At 37.3% G+C, this 17,936-nt stretch overlaps 1 protein-coding gene across 3 annotated transcripts in view; it reads right to left on the bottom strand.

Annotated features, from left to right (window-relative positions):
* The window catches only part of LOC116717697 (collagen alpha-1(XIV) chain-like), a 125,847-nt gene extending 118,865 nt beyond the window's left edge, over window positions 1-6,982 (bottom strand). For 2 of the 3 annotated variants that reach the window (XM_032559246.1, XM_032559248.1), the window contains exons 1-2: window positions 6,256-6,982; window positions 3,109-3,224 (exon numbers count right to left, since the gene is read on the bottom strand). In XM_032559246.1, the coding sequence (XP_032415137.1) occupies window positions 3,109-3,211 (103 nt within the window). In that variant the 5' untranslated portion in view covers window positions 3,212-3,224; window positions 6,256-6,982. The remainder of the gene's footprint in view (window positions 1-3,108; window positions 3,225-6,255) is intronic. The other variant, XM_032559247.1, reaches the window with a different exon arrangement.
* Between the last annotated feature and the right edge of the window lie 10,954 nt (window positions 6,983-17,936).

Below are 17,936 nucleotides of genomic sequence, written 5' to 3'. Positions count from 1 at the left end.
AGTTATTATAATAGCTATAATAATCTATAATATTTTGATACGTTTACGCACAGAGAGAAAACACAGGTAAGTGTGCTGCTGATGTAAACATGGCAGCATCATGGCTAATGCACAGGAGAAGCTTTAAAGCTGCAGTAGTTCATAATGCAACTACTAATACAGAAAAAGACAAGAAATGAAGAAAATGACCATAAAGTTGCCAGGACACATGAGGGGTGTAAATTTGGCAATATTCTTGTAAATAGAAAAAAATGAAAAGGAGGAACAAGTGGGGAGGGAGCAGCACTACACTAACACATTAGATGTACAGAAAAGTTATTCCAGCCCTTTTCTGGTGTCTCATTAAAAGAATTTCAGACCACAGGAACAGCAGGGGAACCATTAGTTTTTAAAACCTTGGTATATAAAAGTTATAAGTTACTATACTGGTACTTGTTTACCATGTAAAGAATTTTATTTTTTTATTTTTTTTTAAAGAGGGGAGCAAAATATCTGTTTAAAAAAATTAACTTGATTAATGTAGATTGAGTCTGAGCACAACATTAAGCAGAAAACTCTTGATATTTTTTAAATATGCTTGTTTACAGCAGAAAGATGTACGTACACAGCAGACCAACCCAATCGACTCAGGAGTCAAACTCAAAAGAAAACCTTAAACCAAAACACAGAAATAGTTCTAATCATTAATATTCATAGGTGATAAACTGATTAGAGAATGCATTTTCAATATTTCACTAAGAGATTCTCTAAATGAAACCTGCAGCTTTTCTGGTTGTTACTTAGCATGAATGGAGATCCTGAAAGGGCATACAAGCTGCTTCCACACCCACGTACTGTATACTTGCACAGAAATGCAAAGCAAGGAGAGCTAAATATTTAAGACTTCCTCTGCATCATGTCTGTGTGATTGCTATCCACACACGATCCGTTATTATAACAGTAGACGCCAAAAAGCAAATAAACTCTCCCAAGGTCTGATGAGTGACATAATGTCACACACTATGACTCAGTCATAAGATTAATAAGAGTATCCAGGGAATTATACCTGAAAGGAAATACTGAGCCTTTTCTTAGACCTGTTGTCATGAGAGGGCAGGCAGTGGAAGAGGTCACTGAATTCGAGTATCTGGGAATAATCATAGATGACAAGCTGACCTTCCAGCCCAATGTGGACTGTGTGCATAAAAAGGCAAGACAGCGTCTATTTCTCTTATGAAAGCAAAGGAGCTTCAACACAAGTAAACACACTTCTCAGTTGATCTACTGATCTATTGTGAAAGTGTTCCCTACTTTAGTGTTGTTTTTGGTTTGGGGATCTTTTGGCTAAACATAGAAATAAGGTCAACCAGGTAGTAAAGAAGGCGGTAAGATAATCATCACCAGCAAATGTATCCTCTTGATTTACATAAACACGCTTTAAAGAAAGAATCAGTTCAGATTCAGAAGGACCCAGCACATCTTCTGCAGCCCTCATTTAAGCTGCTGCCGTCTTGTAGAAGATGAATGGTCCCATTAACATAAACAAAACCCATTTATCCCTTCAGCTGTGTTGATTCTGAACAAGCGATACCTTAAATAGTGACACATTGACTGGAACATTATTTTATTTTTTTAACAATATAATGATTTAAATACTGTTTTTTATTCTTTTATTATTTCAAGCTTATGTAGTTGGAGTTTTGTTTACATTGGTTCATTCTGTGGTTTTTATTTATTATTTATCATCTATTGAAAATTTCTGCCATATATCCAAGACATATCTCCATATCAAAGGTGATGGACAATAAAGTTATCATATCTGAGCTCAGACTATAATTTATGCAGTTATTGCAACTCTGTGAGTGAAAAACATCAGCACTGGATGTGAGTCATTGTGCACTTTGGGTGTTAAATATTTAATTTCAATGGAGAATGAGTAATGCAGATTAAGGCTGGATTCCCACACACCATTTGCCAATATATGGGATTTTACTTGAGCCTTTTTTCAGGTCAAGATAAGTTTAGATATAATAGAGCATGGGAAAATATCTTCCAGACTTTAGTCGCTCTCCTAGTGTGTAAATCAGGACACTTCAAGTCACTGCTCTAAATTTAGGATTAATCCAGGCTCCAAAATAACTGGACTCACTCATTAGATGTATGTGTTTTAGCTCAGGAATGCATCTAAAAGGTGCAGGACAGAAGCTCTCATGAACTGCAGGTGGAGGCCCCATTAACATATGCATTCATTTGTACGTTTAAAACTTTGCATCCATTTCTTCATCGTTCCATTTATCAGTCCACATGCACTCATTCACACAGAATATGAATTAATGTATTCATCTAAATTCATGCATGCATCCATCCACCCTCCTGTCCCTAATTATTTATTTTTCCTGACTTTCTCACAGTCTGCCTGGTTTGCAGGTTGCATGTTTTAAAAAGTGGGTTTAGAAAAAACTGAGAATTCAGAAAACTTGAGTAAAATTTTGAAATAAAAAAATGTGTTGGAACCCAGGTTAAGGTAGCAAAAACAGATATCAGTGAGAAGAAGCATTTGAACATGTCAGCTTCTTATTGACAAGCACAAATCCATCTGGAATTTTAACATTCTCTTATTAAAACGTTCACCCAGAAAAATCCCTTCTCGACGAGACTTGGTTTGATCAAACTGGGCTTACGTGTTTAATTGCGAAGCACGCTGAAGTGTGATGTGTTGTGCAGCAAATTACTCTGAGAAATTACAACAGCATGAGGCGCGCAAGCACAATACGTTTAATAAAAGGATGATACTTTGACAGGAGGTGCCATGCTCCCAGGGTGAGAAGGTATAATGATACAAAGGCAGTATTATGATGAGTCTGATGGGATCTGATCAGAGTCTGAGAGTCAGAGAGAGAGACAGACAACAAAGGGACATAAAAGGATAAAAACACGGGAGCAGAAACAGTAGAAGGGAGGGAGCGTGATGTGGAGGGGGTCAATAAGGTGAAACTTGGTGGGAGGAAAACATGAGGAGCGAAGGGGGGTTTACTGAACATGATCTAGAGGAGCTGAATGACTGGATATGGGGGGATGTTATTAGGATGGTGAGAAGGAGACAGAGAAAAATTAGGAAGGGGTTCTTACCTTGACCCTGAGCCTTACTGGGGTCACAGGAAACAAAGACAAGTAAAACCAGCGGGGCCAGAAAACACCACCTGACCTCTCCCATCAACAACATCCTCAACATTAGCAGTCTAGACCTGCATGGAGAGGGAGAAGTTTGAGTTAGTTGGAGAGCTAGGTAGAGATCAGATGAATTTAAAGGAATGCGTATAAAGCAGCAACAGAAGCAGCCTGAATGCCACTGAGGCATTTTAGACTCTGGGGGTCAAAAGCAATTCCAATCCACTGATCTGGAATCAGTTATTCATGCCTTACACTCCTGCTTTTCTACAATTACAGGGCAGAAGTATGTAGTCTAGACTGACCACAGAGCAGTGGTCGACCCTCCCGCCTACACTGAGAAGACTGGGCGAGAAACAGTAGAGGACTTTGTGTGAAAGAAGAGAAGAGCTGAGAAATTAACAAAAGGCCCAACAGAAGGAAGGGACAAAGTGACAGAGAGGAGGACCGTAGTTTGATTGACAGATCCAAGGTATCATTTGATGAGTCCTATTGTCTGACAAAAAGAGCAAACACAACAGAACCTCTCCTCTTTTCCTCCATCTCCCCATTTCACCTTTCACTTTTTGTTCTCTGCATCCACTCAGTCACCTGCCTCCTCACCTTCCCCCAGTCTGTCTCTCATTATTACAGAAGAGATGGAAACATTAAAGACGCCTTATCATCTGTCTCAAGGGATCAACGCAACCTGGCTGACAGTCACATGAATAAAAGAGCATATGCACCAAAAATTATTTTGATCTGATCAAAGTAAGTATAACCCTGAGCCAGTGGCACTTAATGATATGAACGATATGGCTACCTGTCCAGGGCGTCTTCTGTGATGGGGCTGCACAACGGCATAAAAGAAAAAGCTTATTTGCATCTCCAATCAATGGAGATTTGATGTCTAACTTGTCCAGCTCGGTGAATGAATAACTAAGTTGGTTAATTGACTTGACTGCATTCATCTAAAAGGGCTATTTCAATTTTTGAATGAATCTGGAACCTTTGATCATCCCATATTTAACGCAAACAAAACCCAAAACCAAAATTATGTTGGCCTAAACAAAGATCTTAGACATAAAGCCACCAGTCCACAGACACAAAGTTGGAGTTTGATTTGAAGCTTATAACTGAGTTGAATCAAAAGGCTATTTCAACTCCAAATCTATATGTATCTATAAACCACATTTTAAAAGAAAAATGTTTAAAGTGCTGCACAGTATTGAGCCAATACATAAGTTAATATAACAAAACAAAACCAATAAAAGCAGCAGCAAGACTGGAATGAATAAGATTAATGCTTGAAAGCTCTGGGAAGCGCTCTGCTGTTTTTAACTGGTAAAAACTGAGGGTCGAAATGATGGAAACACCTGTTTTTAAAAATATGCAGGGATGGCATCAGAGGAAGAACTTTAATGTTTCATTGCACCAACTACTTTGTTTAAAAATTAAAGTGAAACAGGCTCAAGCTGATTGAAGACAGCCGAGCAGGGAGCAAAGACAGATGGATCAATGACCTGGTGGACTGAACCTTATCAACAAAGAAGGGAAAGAAGGAAATTGTTACAAATGAAAGTCTGAGAATTGATAGTTTTGAACAGAACTTGTGGATTATGATCATTTGAGACTATAATTTGAAAATATTTGCTTTTCTCAATTTTTAAAGTGCTCTGTTAACATTCGCAAAACTTTTTCCTTGTTTCTGGACTGCACTGGATCATGACCAGTTCAACAGCAATATATCTAGATTGCTCAGACTTGAACTGAAGAATTGACTGTACAGATAATTCTCATAGCACAAGCTAGGATGTGTGAAAGCTTCATGTTTTTTTTTTTCAAAATAAAAACAGAAAATGAGCATTTTTTCCCTCTGCAGCAATTGCATATGCTGAAAATTTTAAAACAAAATAAGGAGATTATTTGTTTACTCAAAAATAATGTTAATATCAATCCAACTGTTCATCACTCTAGATCAAGCAATCAATCAAAAATATCTCTTATAAGTCATTATATATCAAAAATGTTAGAAAAATTATCCATCTAGGAAGGAAAACCTAACAGTGTTAAAAGAGCAGAAAATTGACAGCAGCGTTCATTGTTTTCAAAATGAAAACTTAAAAGGGATTGAGCAAAAATAGGTATTTCTAAGCACCACACAGAAGAGAGCAAACAATAAAAAAACACAGATTTGTTTTTTGTTTGTTTGTTCTTTTTTATACCTATTTTCTCTTCATGCAATTCTTAATACAAGGCAAAACTGTTTCTCTGCTTTGTCATGTTCTTGGGTAATAATAGCAGAGTTGCCACCCTATAATTTGGTGAATATAAATACTAGATTACAAAGGTCACCCTGATTGTTAGCTAATCAGTTTATTAGGGAAAAATGCTGCTGTTTAACACTGCATGTAGAACAGTTTGCAATTGTTCTCTGAAATTGTTAGGAGGCATAAAAACAAAACAATAGCAGATGTTCAAATGAACACAATACCGACAGAGCATGTGAAAGTCAGTGGTGCAATGGCCATCCCTATAATTTGCCAAACACAGTCAGACTTCCAGGTCTATTTCTTTTAATTATGTTTGGTTAAGATAAGATTATTTATGTATTGGTGTCATATTTTTGCCATTTCTAAATATCGCCTCCACCTCCTATCTATCTATCTATCTATCTATCTATCTATCTATCTATCTATCTATCTATCTATCTATCTATCTATCTATCTATCTATAGCATAAATAAGCTTAGTTTTGGTTTTTGTTTTCAAAATGTCACCCTAAGATTAAACGGCCCCCATGTGATCAGTCTGTCTGAAAACTTTCTGGAGGCGCCCCTGTTGGAAATCAACAACTACGTTCTTTTTGTGCAAAAATCATCTCTCCATTTTAAAAAAAAAAAAAAAAATCTCCTTTCTCAAGTTTCAAATAAATTTTCTAAAATACCCGGAATTGCCATTTGAACCGCCACCGGCGCACAGGTGCATCTCTGGTTTCCTTGTCAGCCTATGCTCACTGATTCATAAAGTTTCCAAACACAATTTGAGCCAAATAATCAGTTAGCATGCCAAATGCAGCGCCGTTCAAAGACTCATGCGTAAATTAAAACAAATAAAATCGCGCTCCTACCTCTGGACTCATGAATTCAAAGCGTCTTTTTTTTTATCCCCAAAGGAGATCCTCTGAAAACCAAAAAAATGTCTGAGAGCTGCCGCTGCTTCCTCCTGAAGCGCTCCTCTCTTTCTCTCTCTCCCTCTTTTTCTCTCACTCCTTTTGGGACACGGTCAGTCTGGAGAGAGGGTGTTTCTCTCCTTGTTATTCAGACATCCCTCCCTTCGGCTGATCCTCCTCGTCCCAACCCTTTCCTTTGGCGGGGTACATCTCAGATAGAGAGACAAACATGAAGCAGTGGCGCTGCAGAGAATCCTCCTCCAGGTGTCGGATCGCTCTCAGCTCCCCGGGCTCCTCCAGTGCGCTTCCTCGGAACACAGTGGGACCTGCAGCGGACGACTTAATCCTTTAGCTGAGGCTTCAAAGGACCCAGCAGGTCACTTGTGATGCTCGCTTGTTTGTGTGCTGACTTGTAAAGGGAAAGTCTCAGGATGGCTCTGCGCGCTCGGAGCAGGTGCCTCGCCATGCCCTGCTGCGCTGCCAGCTTTGATTTTAAAGGAGCAATGACACTGCTTTTTAATCGGAACTGAAAACACACAGAGACACACCCGTAGGTGTTTTATTTTATGATTTCCTCCCCCACCCCCCCAAAACTGTTTATACGTTATTGTGCTTGCTTCAACATTTTCAGGAACACACCTATAATCCTGGAAGCTTAGTTTTGGTCATTCTTTTCATTAAAGGAGAAACATGCAGAAAGAGTCAACCAGTTATTTTATTTGTTGACTTTAGAAAATCTCCAAAGTCTTATTTGAAATAAAATGGAACAAAAATGGTTAACATAAGACAAATAACATTTCTTCTCACTCCAACATGAATCAGATCAGTTTGTTCCTGTTTTAGGGCAGTGAGAATGACCACAATAATTTATATATACTTAATGCCAGAGTAATGAGTGATTTTTTAAACATTTTCTCACCTTTACATTTTTTTCCAGATTTGGTAGAATTGATTTTAAACTGTGTTGGGTCAAATGTTTGAATGATGATGCTAATCCTGCTACCTCTAGACTCAATTCAATTTGTGCTTTATATTTACTGACAAATGTTGAATTTACCATTTAAATGCAGCAACACTTTGCAAACTCATCTGTCTAATTATGTTGTTTTTAGAGTAATTTCTTCCCGTTAAATCCATTTTGTGGACAGAACTCCACACACCATGGATAATACTCACCAACTTCAGCCAGTTCATTTTAATTTGTGGGACACCAAATCTGTCTTCTTCCCAAAAGCTGTGGCTGACATTCCCATGGTGTTTATAGAGGGAGAAACTCAGAGAAGCAACCTGACGAAAAAAACTAAAACCTCTCGCTGGTAAGAATAAAATAAAGAACATAGACATACAGTAGATATGTATCAGTGTCATCATAGAGATTTTCTTTTATCATTAAAACATAAGAGTCCAAGCCTTCAGATTTCATACTGGCACAGAAAGAGAAGAAAAACTCAGGAGGACTAGAAACCGTGAGAGAACTTACAGAACAGGACAAAGGAGAAACCTCAGGGGAAGCAGTGACGAGTGAAAGTGCTTTAATACTGAGGAGGCTGATTGCTGGAAAGCTTTACAGGTGAGTTCATTTGTTGTGAATGAGTGTCAGCTGTGAGAGGAGCAGAGCCGAGTGAGTGAGGGGAACAGAATATTATACACAGAAAGGAAAACACTGGAATCTATGGAACTCAGATTAAAAAAATAGAATCCAGAAAACAACCCAGCAGAGGAACAGATACCGGCTGAAACATGACAAGCAGACACAGAAACATGAATAACGTGGAAAGAGTCATCAAGCTAGAGGCTAACACTATGCATGACGGAGCCAAAGGCAGTAACCATACAAAATTACAGCACAGAAGATCATGATTGATAATATAACTATGCAGTGTTGGGTCTACATTCTGTCAAAATAAAGTCTTTGGTGCTCTAGTTTACCAGCTTCTGCAGGTTCAGGTTCTGACTTACCCTATGAATTATTCCATGGATGCATGGTTACAACAAGCAATAAGTTGTTTTAAAATGTAATAGTCGTTTAAAAAGCGTTTTTTTATTTACAAAAATCTTGGTAGAAATGGATGAAATCAGAGTGTCTGCAGCAAAATGCGGCAGTATCATGCAATGACTCTATCTGTGGTACCAAACAGCCAGCCTCATATTTTTAAAATGATTTCAAGCAACAGTTTACATTTTCTGAAAAGAAATCTACCAAAGTTTATATTTGACAGTAGTTTCCATTCATTTTGTTTATCCTTTGTCTATTCAATGCTTAAGTTATTTTAATGATAAAAACAAAGTACCATTGGTCTGAATGTATAGTGCACAAAACCAGACAGCATGGACTTCACCTCATTATTTAATAAACACAGATGAAGTTAGTGAAACCCCAAACCTTCCCTTTAGAAGTCCTTTTATCACAGGATTGTTTGAGCATTTTTATCAGGTATCAGTTGGTCCTGCACAACCAGCAGGATGTTGCTAATTCAAGAACGAGACGAGAACGGGGATCAATATGCAGACGGACTTTGTCCAAAGCTTAAATGAGTCCCACTAACAAATCCTCTAAAGGCTGCTAATCCTATAAATTTAATTTGGATGGAACTATTCAAAATAATGGGAATTGACTTCAGTGAACTGAAGAAGTGCTGCAAAAAAAGTTTCCTCTGTCATCGTGCCAAGATTTATTGACCTTAGAGAAGCGGCGGGCAAATGCGGCGCTTTTCATTCAGACTCTGGACAAACTCCCTCAGGTTCCTCCCTCTGAAAACAACTTACAGAGTTTAGTACATCAGAATAATGAGTCAATAACAATTTATCAAAAAGTTTTCACATCTACAAAAACTATGCATCACATAGCAGTTCTCATTATATTTCCCAGGCTTCTTTGCTGTATTTTGTTGTGCATTATTCTATATTCAGTGAAAAAATATAATACTGTTCCTGACAGCTGGAGCCAGTCTGTTGTGCATTCAGATATTTGACCAATAAAGCTGATTCTGATCCAGTTGAAGTCTCTCCATCAGCTTTGTCCTGCTCGGGGTCAACGGTCAGTTGGATCCTTTCCCAGCAGGACCAAAAGTGAGACAGAGGGCCACCCTGGACAGGTCACCAGTCCCTCATAACGTCTCCTTTCGATTTGCTCTGTTTCAAGATTATTTGAGTTGAAAATGTATAAAAGATCTTGAGCTGTGATATTATCGACCTGCAGTATATTGAGCCATCTCTTATTTTTTACATCTATGCATTAAAATTCTAAACTTTTCCCTTTAAAAGAAAATTAAGAATCACAATGAATCAATATCTTCCTCAGTGTGTGTGTGGGAAAGACACGTTCGAGCTGCGTAACTCTGCTCCTGCAGATGGCTTCGCTGCTGCAGAGCCGTCGCCCTGACTTTACCCTGAGGGGTTACAAGTAGGAGTCATGGGAAAGAGACACTACTGAAATGTGCCAGTGGCTGGCTGATCTAAACCTCTGAATACTTTTGTTCCAGGTGTGTCTCTTGAGCCCAAACAGACACACATGCTTGACTTATTTAAACAACTGCCCATCTGCTGCAAGCACTATAATCAGGTGAGGAAGAATTGTGCTCCTCCCTCTTTGCGCTTCCTCTTTTTCTGTCCTCCTGTCATCATCTTTTTATTTATCAGCTGCTCAGTAGCAGCGGACCACACACTGATGCAGCTTCTCCTTTGAGCTGATCTGGCAGAATACACAGTTTGATCGGGTTCAGCTCTCTGCAACCTGCTACAGCAGAGCAGCAAGTGGCTCTTTGACTAAAATTGATTTAGAAATTAGCTACAATCTTTATAATGTAGCTATAATGCCAATTGGTGGTTTGAATTTCTACAACAGGATGATACTAAAAGGATTTGTAATGTTTTATTAGATCTAGGTTTTTCTTTCATTTTTTTTGGAAACTTCAAACTTTTCTTTACATCATTTTCCACAAATATCCACATCCCATAGTAGAATCCTCATTTTGCAAAAGTTTTGTTTTCTTCTCTTTTAAAACATAGAAATAGAAAAAAAAGGTATTTCCTTAAAAACAGCAACACTTTTGAACCTTTTTTCAAAAGGTCATACAACATTTTCAACTTCAGACAAGTTTTATTTAGCTGGGTTGAGGAATTTCTTATCACAGGGATTCTAATCGTTTTAAGAATTAAAACAATTCTTCAAACACTTATAGGTGTTTATACTTATACTTTTGGAAATCAGAAAAAGTCTTGCTGAAGTTTGCTGAACCCCATGAAGTCATTTCAAAGAATTGTAAAATCATTTGTCAGTGGAATAAACAGAAACACGTAAAACAGTTCATCCGCATCTATAGATGTCTCTTCAACTAAAATATTTAGCGCAACACCTGCGACTAACTCACCTGTTACAATCTATTACCTGTGAACTGGCTGAAAGAAGGACAAGAAAGATAAATTATATATTTTTGGCAATCTTTCAGTGAAGTTTGATTATTCTCTTCAAATTTAACCTAAACTTAAAAGGTTTGGGACACAGGAGTTACACAGTGACTGAGTTCAGATCTGGGTTTGGTTCCCACTGAAGCAGTAAGAAGGCAGAAACTGGCTCCACGCATGCTAACATAAATATATGGAAAAGATTTTAATATAAGCTGTGCTAAACACTGTGATTCTTTTTTGTAAAATGTGCTAATTAAGTAATCAATCTATAATAATGAAACACATTTTTTTTTAAAAACAAAGAAAGCTAAACCAAGACAGAAAGTGGTAAACGTTGTTATAACTAAACAAGATGTTTACATTTACCAGGATACTCAGGATCAGATGTTACGCTTCACACTGAGTTCACATTAGGTGGATTCACACTCGCCGCTATGAGACTTCACTCACTGATAATTAATAAAATGCTGTGTTCACCAAACTTTGAGGTGGCAAATAAAATGTTTCCACAACAAATGAACAGTACTCATCAAGCATCTCTTGCTCTTCAAGCATAAATTCAATCCTTTATAACTTATTTTCCTGGATCTATTTGTTGTTGTTTTTATTCTTTATCCTTTTTTTCCTTCCTTCAGTCATTTTCTGCTCCCTTCATCCTACATAAAATGCGGTACTGCAGAATAAAGGCATGACTCACAGAGTAAAAGTTGGCCCACATGTTATTTACTCTAATGAGATTGTTATGATTCACAAAGTCATGTCATGACAACGCCTATTTATATATATATTTTTTAAAAAACACTTTTGCTGCATTTTACTTCTGAAGACGTAGCCTAGAATCTTCAAGGTTATTTGTGTTTTTAAGTTTTTATCTAAAAAAACAAAAGTAAAAACAAAACCCAAAAATGAATAACTAAATTAAAAAGTGAATATTTAAATAAATAATTAAATAAAATAGCAACATGGACAGTTTATTCATGCCATGTGGTGTTGGTCCAATAACTTTTAAAATATTACCTGCATAAAAATCCAAAAATAGTTCTTTCCCTACCTTTGGTATTTGCATAACTCTGTAATCAGAGACGTTCACTCAGGTAACCCTTACTTTAGGGATGCCTCTGCACATGACCAATCATTTAAGGCTTTGGAGCAGGTCATCATTTGTGGAGTGATAAGATCAAACTACAGCACAGTCTCTCGCTCTTCCTCTGTCTTAGTGTAATTGTTGGGAACAAGCCATCATTGTTGCTCTGTCAAACAGAGAAAGCACCATTTCCTGAGCAGAGGAGGATTTCTCCCAGGAAACACCAGCCTAGTTATTAGGCTTCATAAGAACACAGTTTTTACCAGGCACTGTGCAACAAGACGGACGAATAAATGTTAATTAAAAAAATAAAACAGAGTAATTAAATTATTTTTAACTAATTGCTTAACAACAGACAGTTATGCAAACAAAGAAATACAAGAATGATTATTTAATTGAAAAGGATAAAAGTTGAAAATTTGACCTTTCCAAGTCAATTTTGAAGAAGTCAGCTGAGTTGAGTTTGGTGTAAATTCACAGTGTATTCTCAAGGGGTATTATGGGACAAACAGATATATTCACAGTTGATGAAAAATATGTAATCAAATGAATCCATTGTAGACAGACTTCAGTTCAGTTATATGCAGTCCAAATGGATGCTGGTCATAATACAGTGCAGATAAATACAGTTTATGACGTCAGTCGATTTAAGGTTATTTGTGACTCAGTTCTCTGCATCTCTGTTGTCATGGGTTCCATTCCCAGTTTGAGTCATTTGCTGCTTCTCCTCTTATTTCCTGTCAAGTTGCTGTTCAACAAAGACAAAGCAAGTGCCAAAAAAAGTTTATTTATGCATTTCCTTTGTATTAGGAAATGCATTTGAAGGTATTTTTTTTTCTGTCCTATGCAAAAAAAAACCTGCTAATTGATATAGCAGTTTTGTATATGTATACATACATACATATACAGTACAGACCAAACGTTTGGACACACCTTCTAATTCAATGGGTTTTCTTTGTTTTCATGACTATTTATGAGGCAAGAAATCCCACTTATTAACCTGACAGGGCACACCTATGAAGTGAAAACCATTTCAGGTGACTACCTCTTGAAGCTCATCAAGAAAATGCAGAGTGTGTGCAAAGCAGTAATCACAGCAAAAGGTTGCTACTTTGAAGAAACTAGAATATAAGGGGTATTTTCAGTTGTTTTACACTTTTTTGTTTAGTGCATATTTCCACATGTGTTATTCATAGTTTTGATGCCTTCAGTGTGAATCTACAATGTCAATAGTCATGAAAATAAAGGAAACTCATTGAATTAAAAGGTGTGTCCAAACTTTTGGTCTGTATGTATGTATGTATGTATGTATGTATGTATGCGTGTATGTATGTATGTATGTATGTATGTATGTATGTATGTATGTATGTATGTATGTATGTATGTATGTATGTATGTATGCATGCATGCATGCATGTATGTATGTATGTATGTATGTATGTATGTATGTATGTATGTATGTATGTATGTATGTATGTATGTATGTATGTATGTATGTATGTATGTATGTATGCATGTATGTATGTGTGTATGTATGTATGTATGTATGTGTGTATGTATGTATGTATGTATGTATGTATGTATGTATGTATGTATGTATGTATGTATGTATGTATGTATACATACATACATATATATGTATACATATATATAAAGTCTTCCAGGGCTTTCTTTTTCTAAAAATGTGCAGATGAACTAACAGAACCATGCTTTGTTTCTCTCATTGCCTAAAACTAAAAACCTGCACAAGTTCACCCCGACACACACACACACACCCCCACACACACACGCACACACCCCTGCACACACTTGAAAATGTGAACCTGCAGCCACACACTTCTCTTGAGCTGTGTGTTAATAACAAGCTGCAGGTTAATATGAGGGCAGCTGAGAACCGAGCTGAATCACAGGCTACTGATTAGTCAGACTGGTAACAGTTATTAGTCCGCTTGTCATCTGGATCTGGTGCGATGTCGAGTCAAACACCTCTGGGGTATAACAAAATACAACGTGAGTAATTCAAAGGAAATATGTGTAAACATTAGATAATAATAATACATCTTAGCTTTTTTTCTTCTGAAGCTCCGACTTACAACCTGAACGTTGAATGTTGACCAAAGCAAAGCAACGCTCTCCGTTCAAGTGGACTGACTAATACTTTGACTACTTCCAGAAACCCTTCAGTTCAAAGTAATAAAAGGACTACATTGTAATGTCATTGCTGTCTGCACAGTGTGTGCTGGTTCAAACACGGAGAACAACCAGCCTTGTTTTATTGTCTGGAATAAACAAATGCTCCGTTTTCCCACATGTAAAGCAGATTTAAGTTAGCTGTAAAAGCAGAATACTGTACAGCAGAATTATCTCATCATGAGCATTTCACAGCTCATGATGTCGTGAAATGTCACAGCAAAGACCTGCAAAACCAGCCAGCAGCACCTGATGTCTGAAAGTTTCTGTCCTGAAAAGAAAAGAAAAGGGTTGGATGAGAAAATTGTAAAATGATTTTTAATAAGACTAACGTAGCTTCTCATTTGTATAGAAGTAAAAAACAAATAAAAATTAGAAAGCAACAACCTTAGTGAAAATAGAAATGATATTTCTGAGATGGTAAAGGTCAACAATGGCACAAAATCAATCAGAAAAATCCAACCTTCAGTTTGAAAGCAATAATAAGGACAGAAAAATAAATTCATGTTAATAATAAATTTTTTGCTAACTCACTCTTGTCATAATTACCAAGCACATTTTTCCCATAAAATAAGGCAACAGAAGCGTTTTTCTACTTCATCATTTGCTCTTTTGAAGTTCACCAGAATGTTTGGAGACGTTTAATCACTGCTTGCTTCTTGGGAGGGAAATGTCATGACTCAAAAGTAATTTTCCTCTTAGTTCCTCTATAAAATGGGAAAGACAGAGGAACATTCCACTCAAGTAATGGAACTGCTGAGCATCCATTTACTGAAACGAACTGATTGAACTGCTTTCACCAGCATTCATTGCACTGGAGACATCACTGCTAAAACTGACACCCACAGTAAAGCTCAGAGTTGGACAGATAAGAAACATCTTTTTACATAATTTCTAATCTGAGTGACCCTGATCACCTCACAAGTAGAAAATACAGTTTTGTCCATGCGTCTCAGCTGAAGTTACCATAAATAACAAATTTTAGTCATCCTTATATTTATGTTTGCTTAATGCTTCTTGCTGAAGCGTTGCTGATTGTACGCTGTGATTAATACAGTTCTTTGTCACTTTTGATGCTGCAATCTTTGTGCAGTGATCTCTACCTAAAGCCTAAAAATCATCCCTAAAAACGTTCTCTTACTAATAAAAGTAGGTTTTTAAAGGCGGTTGAGCAGCATACCAAACCTACAAAGTTTAAAACCATGGATCCCAGAAAGTATTTGGCAGCTGAGCGCTCACATTTTTGTCTTGTCCTGAACTGAAATCACCAAAAACACTGTAAGCATGCCTAAGAGAGATACAGCCCATCAACCTGAGGAAGCACTAAAACATGTCCTCAACTCAACAGCACAAATCTTTCTTGTTCTCTTTCTTTTTTGACAATCAAAAGATGCTCTTATTTCCCCGGAGCGAGTTCTCTGCAGACCTCTATATCATCAAAGCTGCTGGCACACTTATTGGCACTGTGTGTCAAGAAGCTAATTAAACTGGTCCAGAGAATTTCCTTGGTATTACAATGTATGCTCTGTCATAATGTAACATATCACACGATAAAATTATTAATGGCCTGAAGCCATATCTTTTCATTAGGCCATACAAGGTGTGTTTTGACAGATGACGATTGTTAATCCAGAGAGAAATTTGCGAGTAATAACCTTAAGTTATTCTGCATGTAAGAGCAGAAGCAGAGGAAGGCAGATTGATGGGCAAATCATCCACACAAAGAAAATCGTCATTTTTACTGGTGACCCAGCAGATAGAGGAGAAATTAAATGAGGGACAAACTGTTTTTCTTGTCTCTGAAACGAAGCACCAATCAAACCGCCTTTAATGCAGCTAGCTTCTCTTAAGCCCCTTCAGGACCTACACTGCTTTAATTATACAGATGGTAAATGAAAACTCAGCAGAGCAGCATTGATTCAGCATAATATCAGAGGAATACGGCAGATCTTATTATTATCCTGTTGTGGGTGTTTTGTTTTTTTCTGAAGTCTTTGCCACGTGAGAGATTTCCTTTGTTTTAATTGTTTGGTTCTTGCTTATGCCAAGATGGGTTTACTTTAATTGGAACCACTGGGCTTTTTGAACCAGATCCAGCTACTTGCAGAAATATTCATAATCCTTGAGGGTTTTTGTATTTTTTCCTGTTTACACCATAAACTTCAACGTGGTTTTATTTTTCGTGGGAGTTTGATGTCATTGTGCTAAAAAAAATCAGCACATAATAGTTGAGTGAAATTTATGGTTTTCAACAAGTTTTACACTTAAAATATTTGAAAAGTGTGCGATGGGTTTGTACTGTTAGTCATTTTGGTAGAGCCATCCGTTACTGCAATTACAATTACTATCTTTGAGTTTATCTGTGCAAATTCATAGACTAAATATTTTTTTCAATTCTTCTTTGCAAATTGATTCAAGCTCAGTCTGACTGAATGGGAAGCGTCCATGAGCAGCAATGTCCAAGTCTCAGCACAGATTCACAGTTAGATTTCTGTCTTTACTTTAACTGAGCCATCCAAAAACATTACATACCCATTGCATTACAACTTTTGTTGTATGTTCAGGGGGTTTTGTCCTTCTGGAAGACTAACCTGCATTTAGCACTATTAAAACTCCCACTAACTCTGACCAGCTTCAATGTTCCTACTAAATGCAGTGGATCCCCACAGCATGATGCTGCTGCCATCATGTGTCACAGTCTGGATGGTCTGTTCAGGGTGATGTTTACTGCTAATTTATTTGAATTTACGCCAGTTTTCTTCACAGTCTCTAATCAATACTGTCTTTGTGCCAGATGTCATTGCTGTGGTTTCACAGCGGTCACATGCTTTGTTTTCCAGGTATGCACTGAGCTGAGCTCTGATGTTCAAAGCTAAAAATACGGGATGTAAACTAAATTGTCTTTAAATTACTCCACAACTTTCTCCACGACCTGTCTGCTGTGTACCTTTGTCTTCGATGTTTGTTGTTCTCCAATGTTTTCTTAACAAACCTCTGGGAGATTTTCATAGAATTTAGATTTTGTGAAGTATTTCCCCTGAAAATAAATCTAGCACAGATGAACTGTGTTTCCTAGATGAGTCACTCTCTTAATAAAATCTGTTGGTTGTGCTGGTTTTAATTTACGGGTATCAAAGTAAACAGGCGTGAATTTATGTGTGTATTATTTGTTTGGAAATAATACATCATTTGTGGTTTGGTCATAATGTGATCAAATGTGAAGACTTTCACTGGGAATAAATACTTCTGCAAGGAGATGCAGTCTAACCAGCGATGTGTTCATGCCAGGTTTCTCTCTGATCATGTTTTTGCCCCATTTGGAATATTTTCTGTGAAAACAGTAAACTGATAACAATAACTGAGATTTCTCCACAGATATATCTATTTCTTCCCAAAACCGAGCCTGCCTGAATTTTGTGTAAAAACAAACGAAATCACTGCAATCTAAATCTGCTGATGCCACTAAATAAATCTTTTACTTGGACTGTATTGAATGGCAGCCTCTGCGCTCTCTTTCTATTTATCTCTCCCTAAAGCAAAAAGTGGAAAAAAGAACAGCAGACCAACCAGCGTGGAAGTTTCTGCTTGGTGGCTTTTAATTTCCTGTGTGTATATCACATTATGTACATCTGACTGGACTGATGGATGGAGGAAAAGAGACGGTAGGTTGCTGACCTTATCAATGGGAATTAAGGGAGAGATAAACAGACAGCTGGGTGAGTCAATGGCCAGGCAGCCTAGTAACTGCAGTATAGTCATTCAACAACAAATACATTGCTGACTTTGCTTTAATGAGTCTGAGGTGTTCTCCTAAAGTCCACACAGCTGACTGGTTTTGATGGAACCTGTAAAACGTACTTTACAGCTGCAGAAAAGAAAAAACACAATCATGTGTTCCCAAAGAGTTTATTGCTTAAGTGCAGCCAGGCTACTCCTTTGAACACCAGAAAGAATAAAA

The sequence above is a fragment of the Xiphophorus hellerii genome, chromosome 3 (genome assembly GCF_003331165.1).
Source record: "Xiphophorus hellerii strain 12219 chromosome 3, Xiphophorus_hellerii-4.1, whole genome shotgun sequence".
Lineage (NCBI taxonomy): Eukaryota > Metazoa > Chordata > Actinopteri > Cyprinodontiformes > Poeciliidae > Xiphophorus > Xiphophorus hellerii.
Note: the sequence above shows the minus strand (reverse complement) of the source record. Positions and strands in the feature narration are given on the sequence as shown.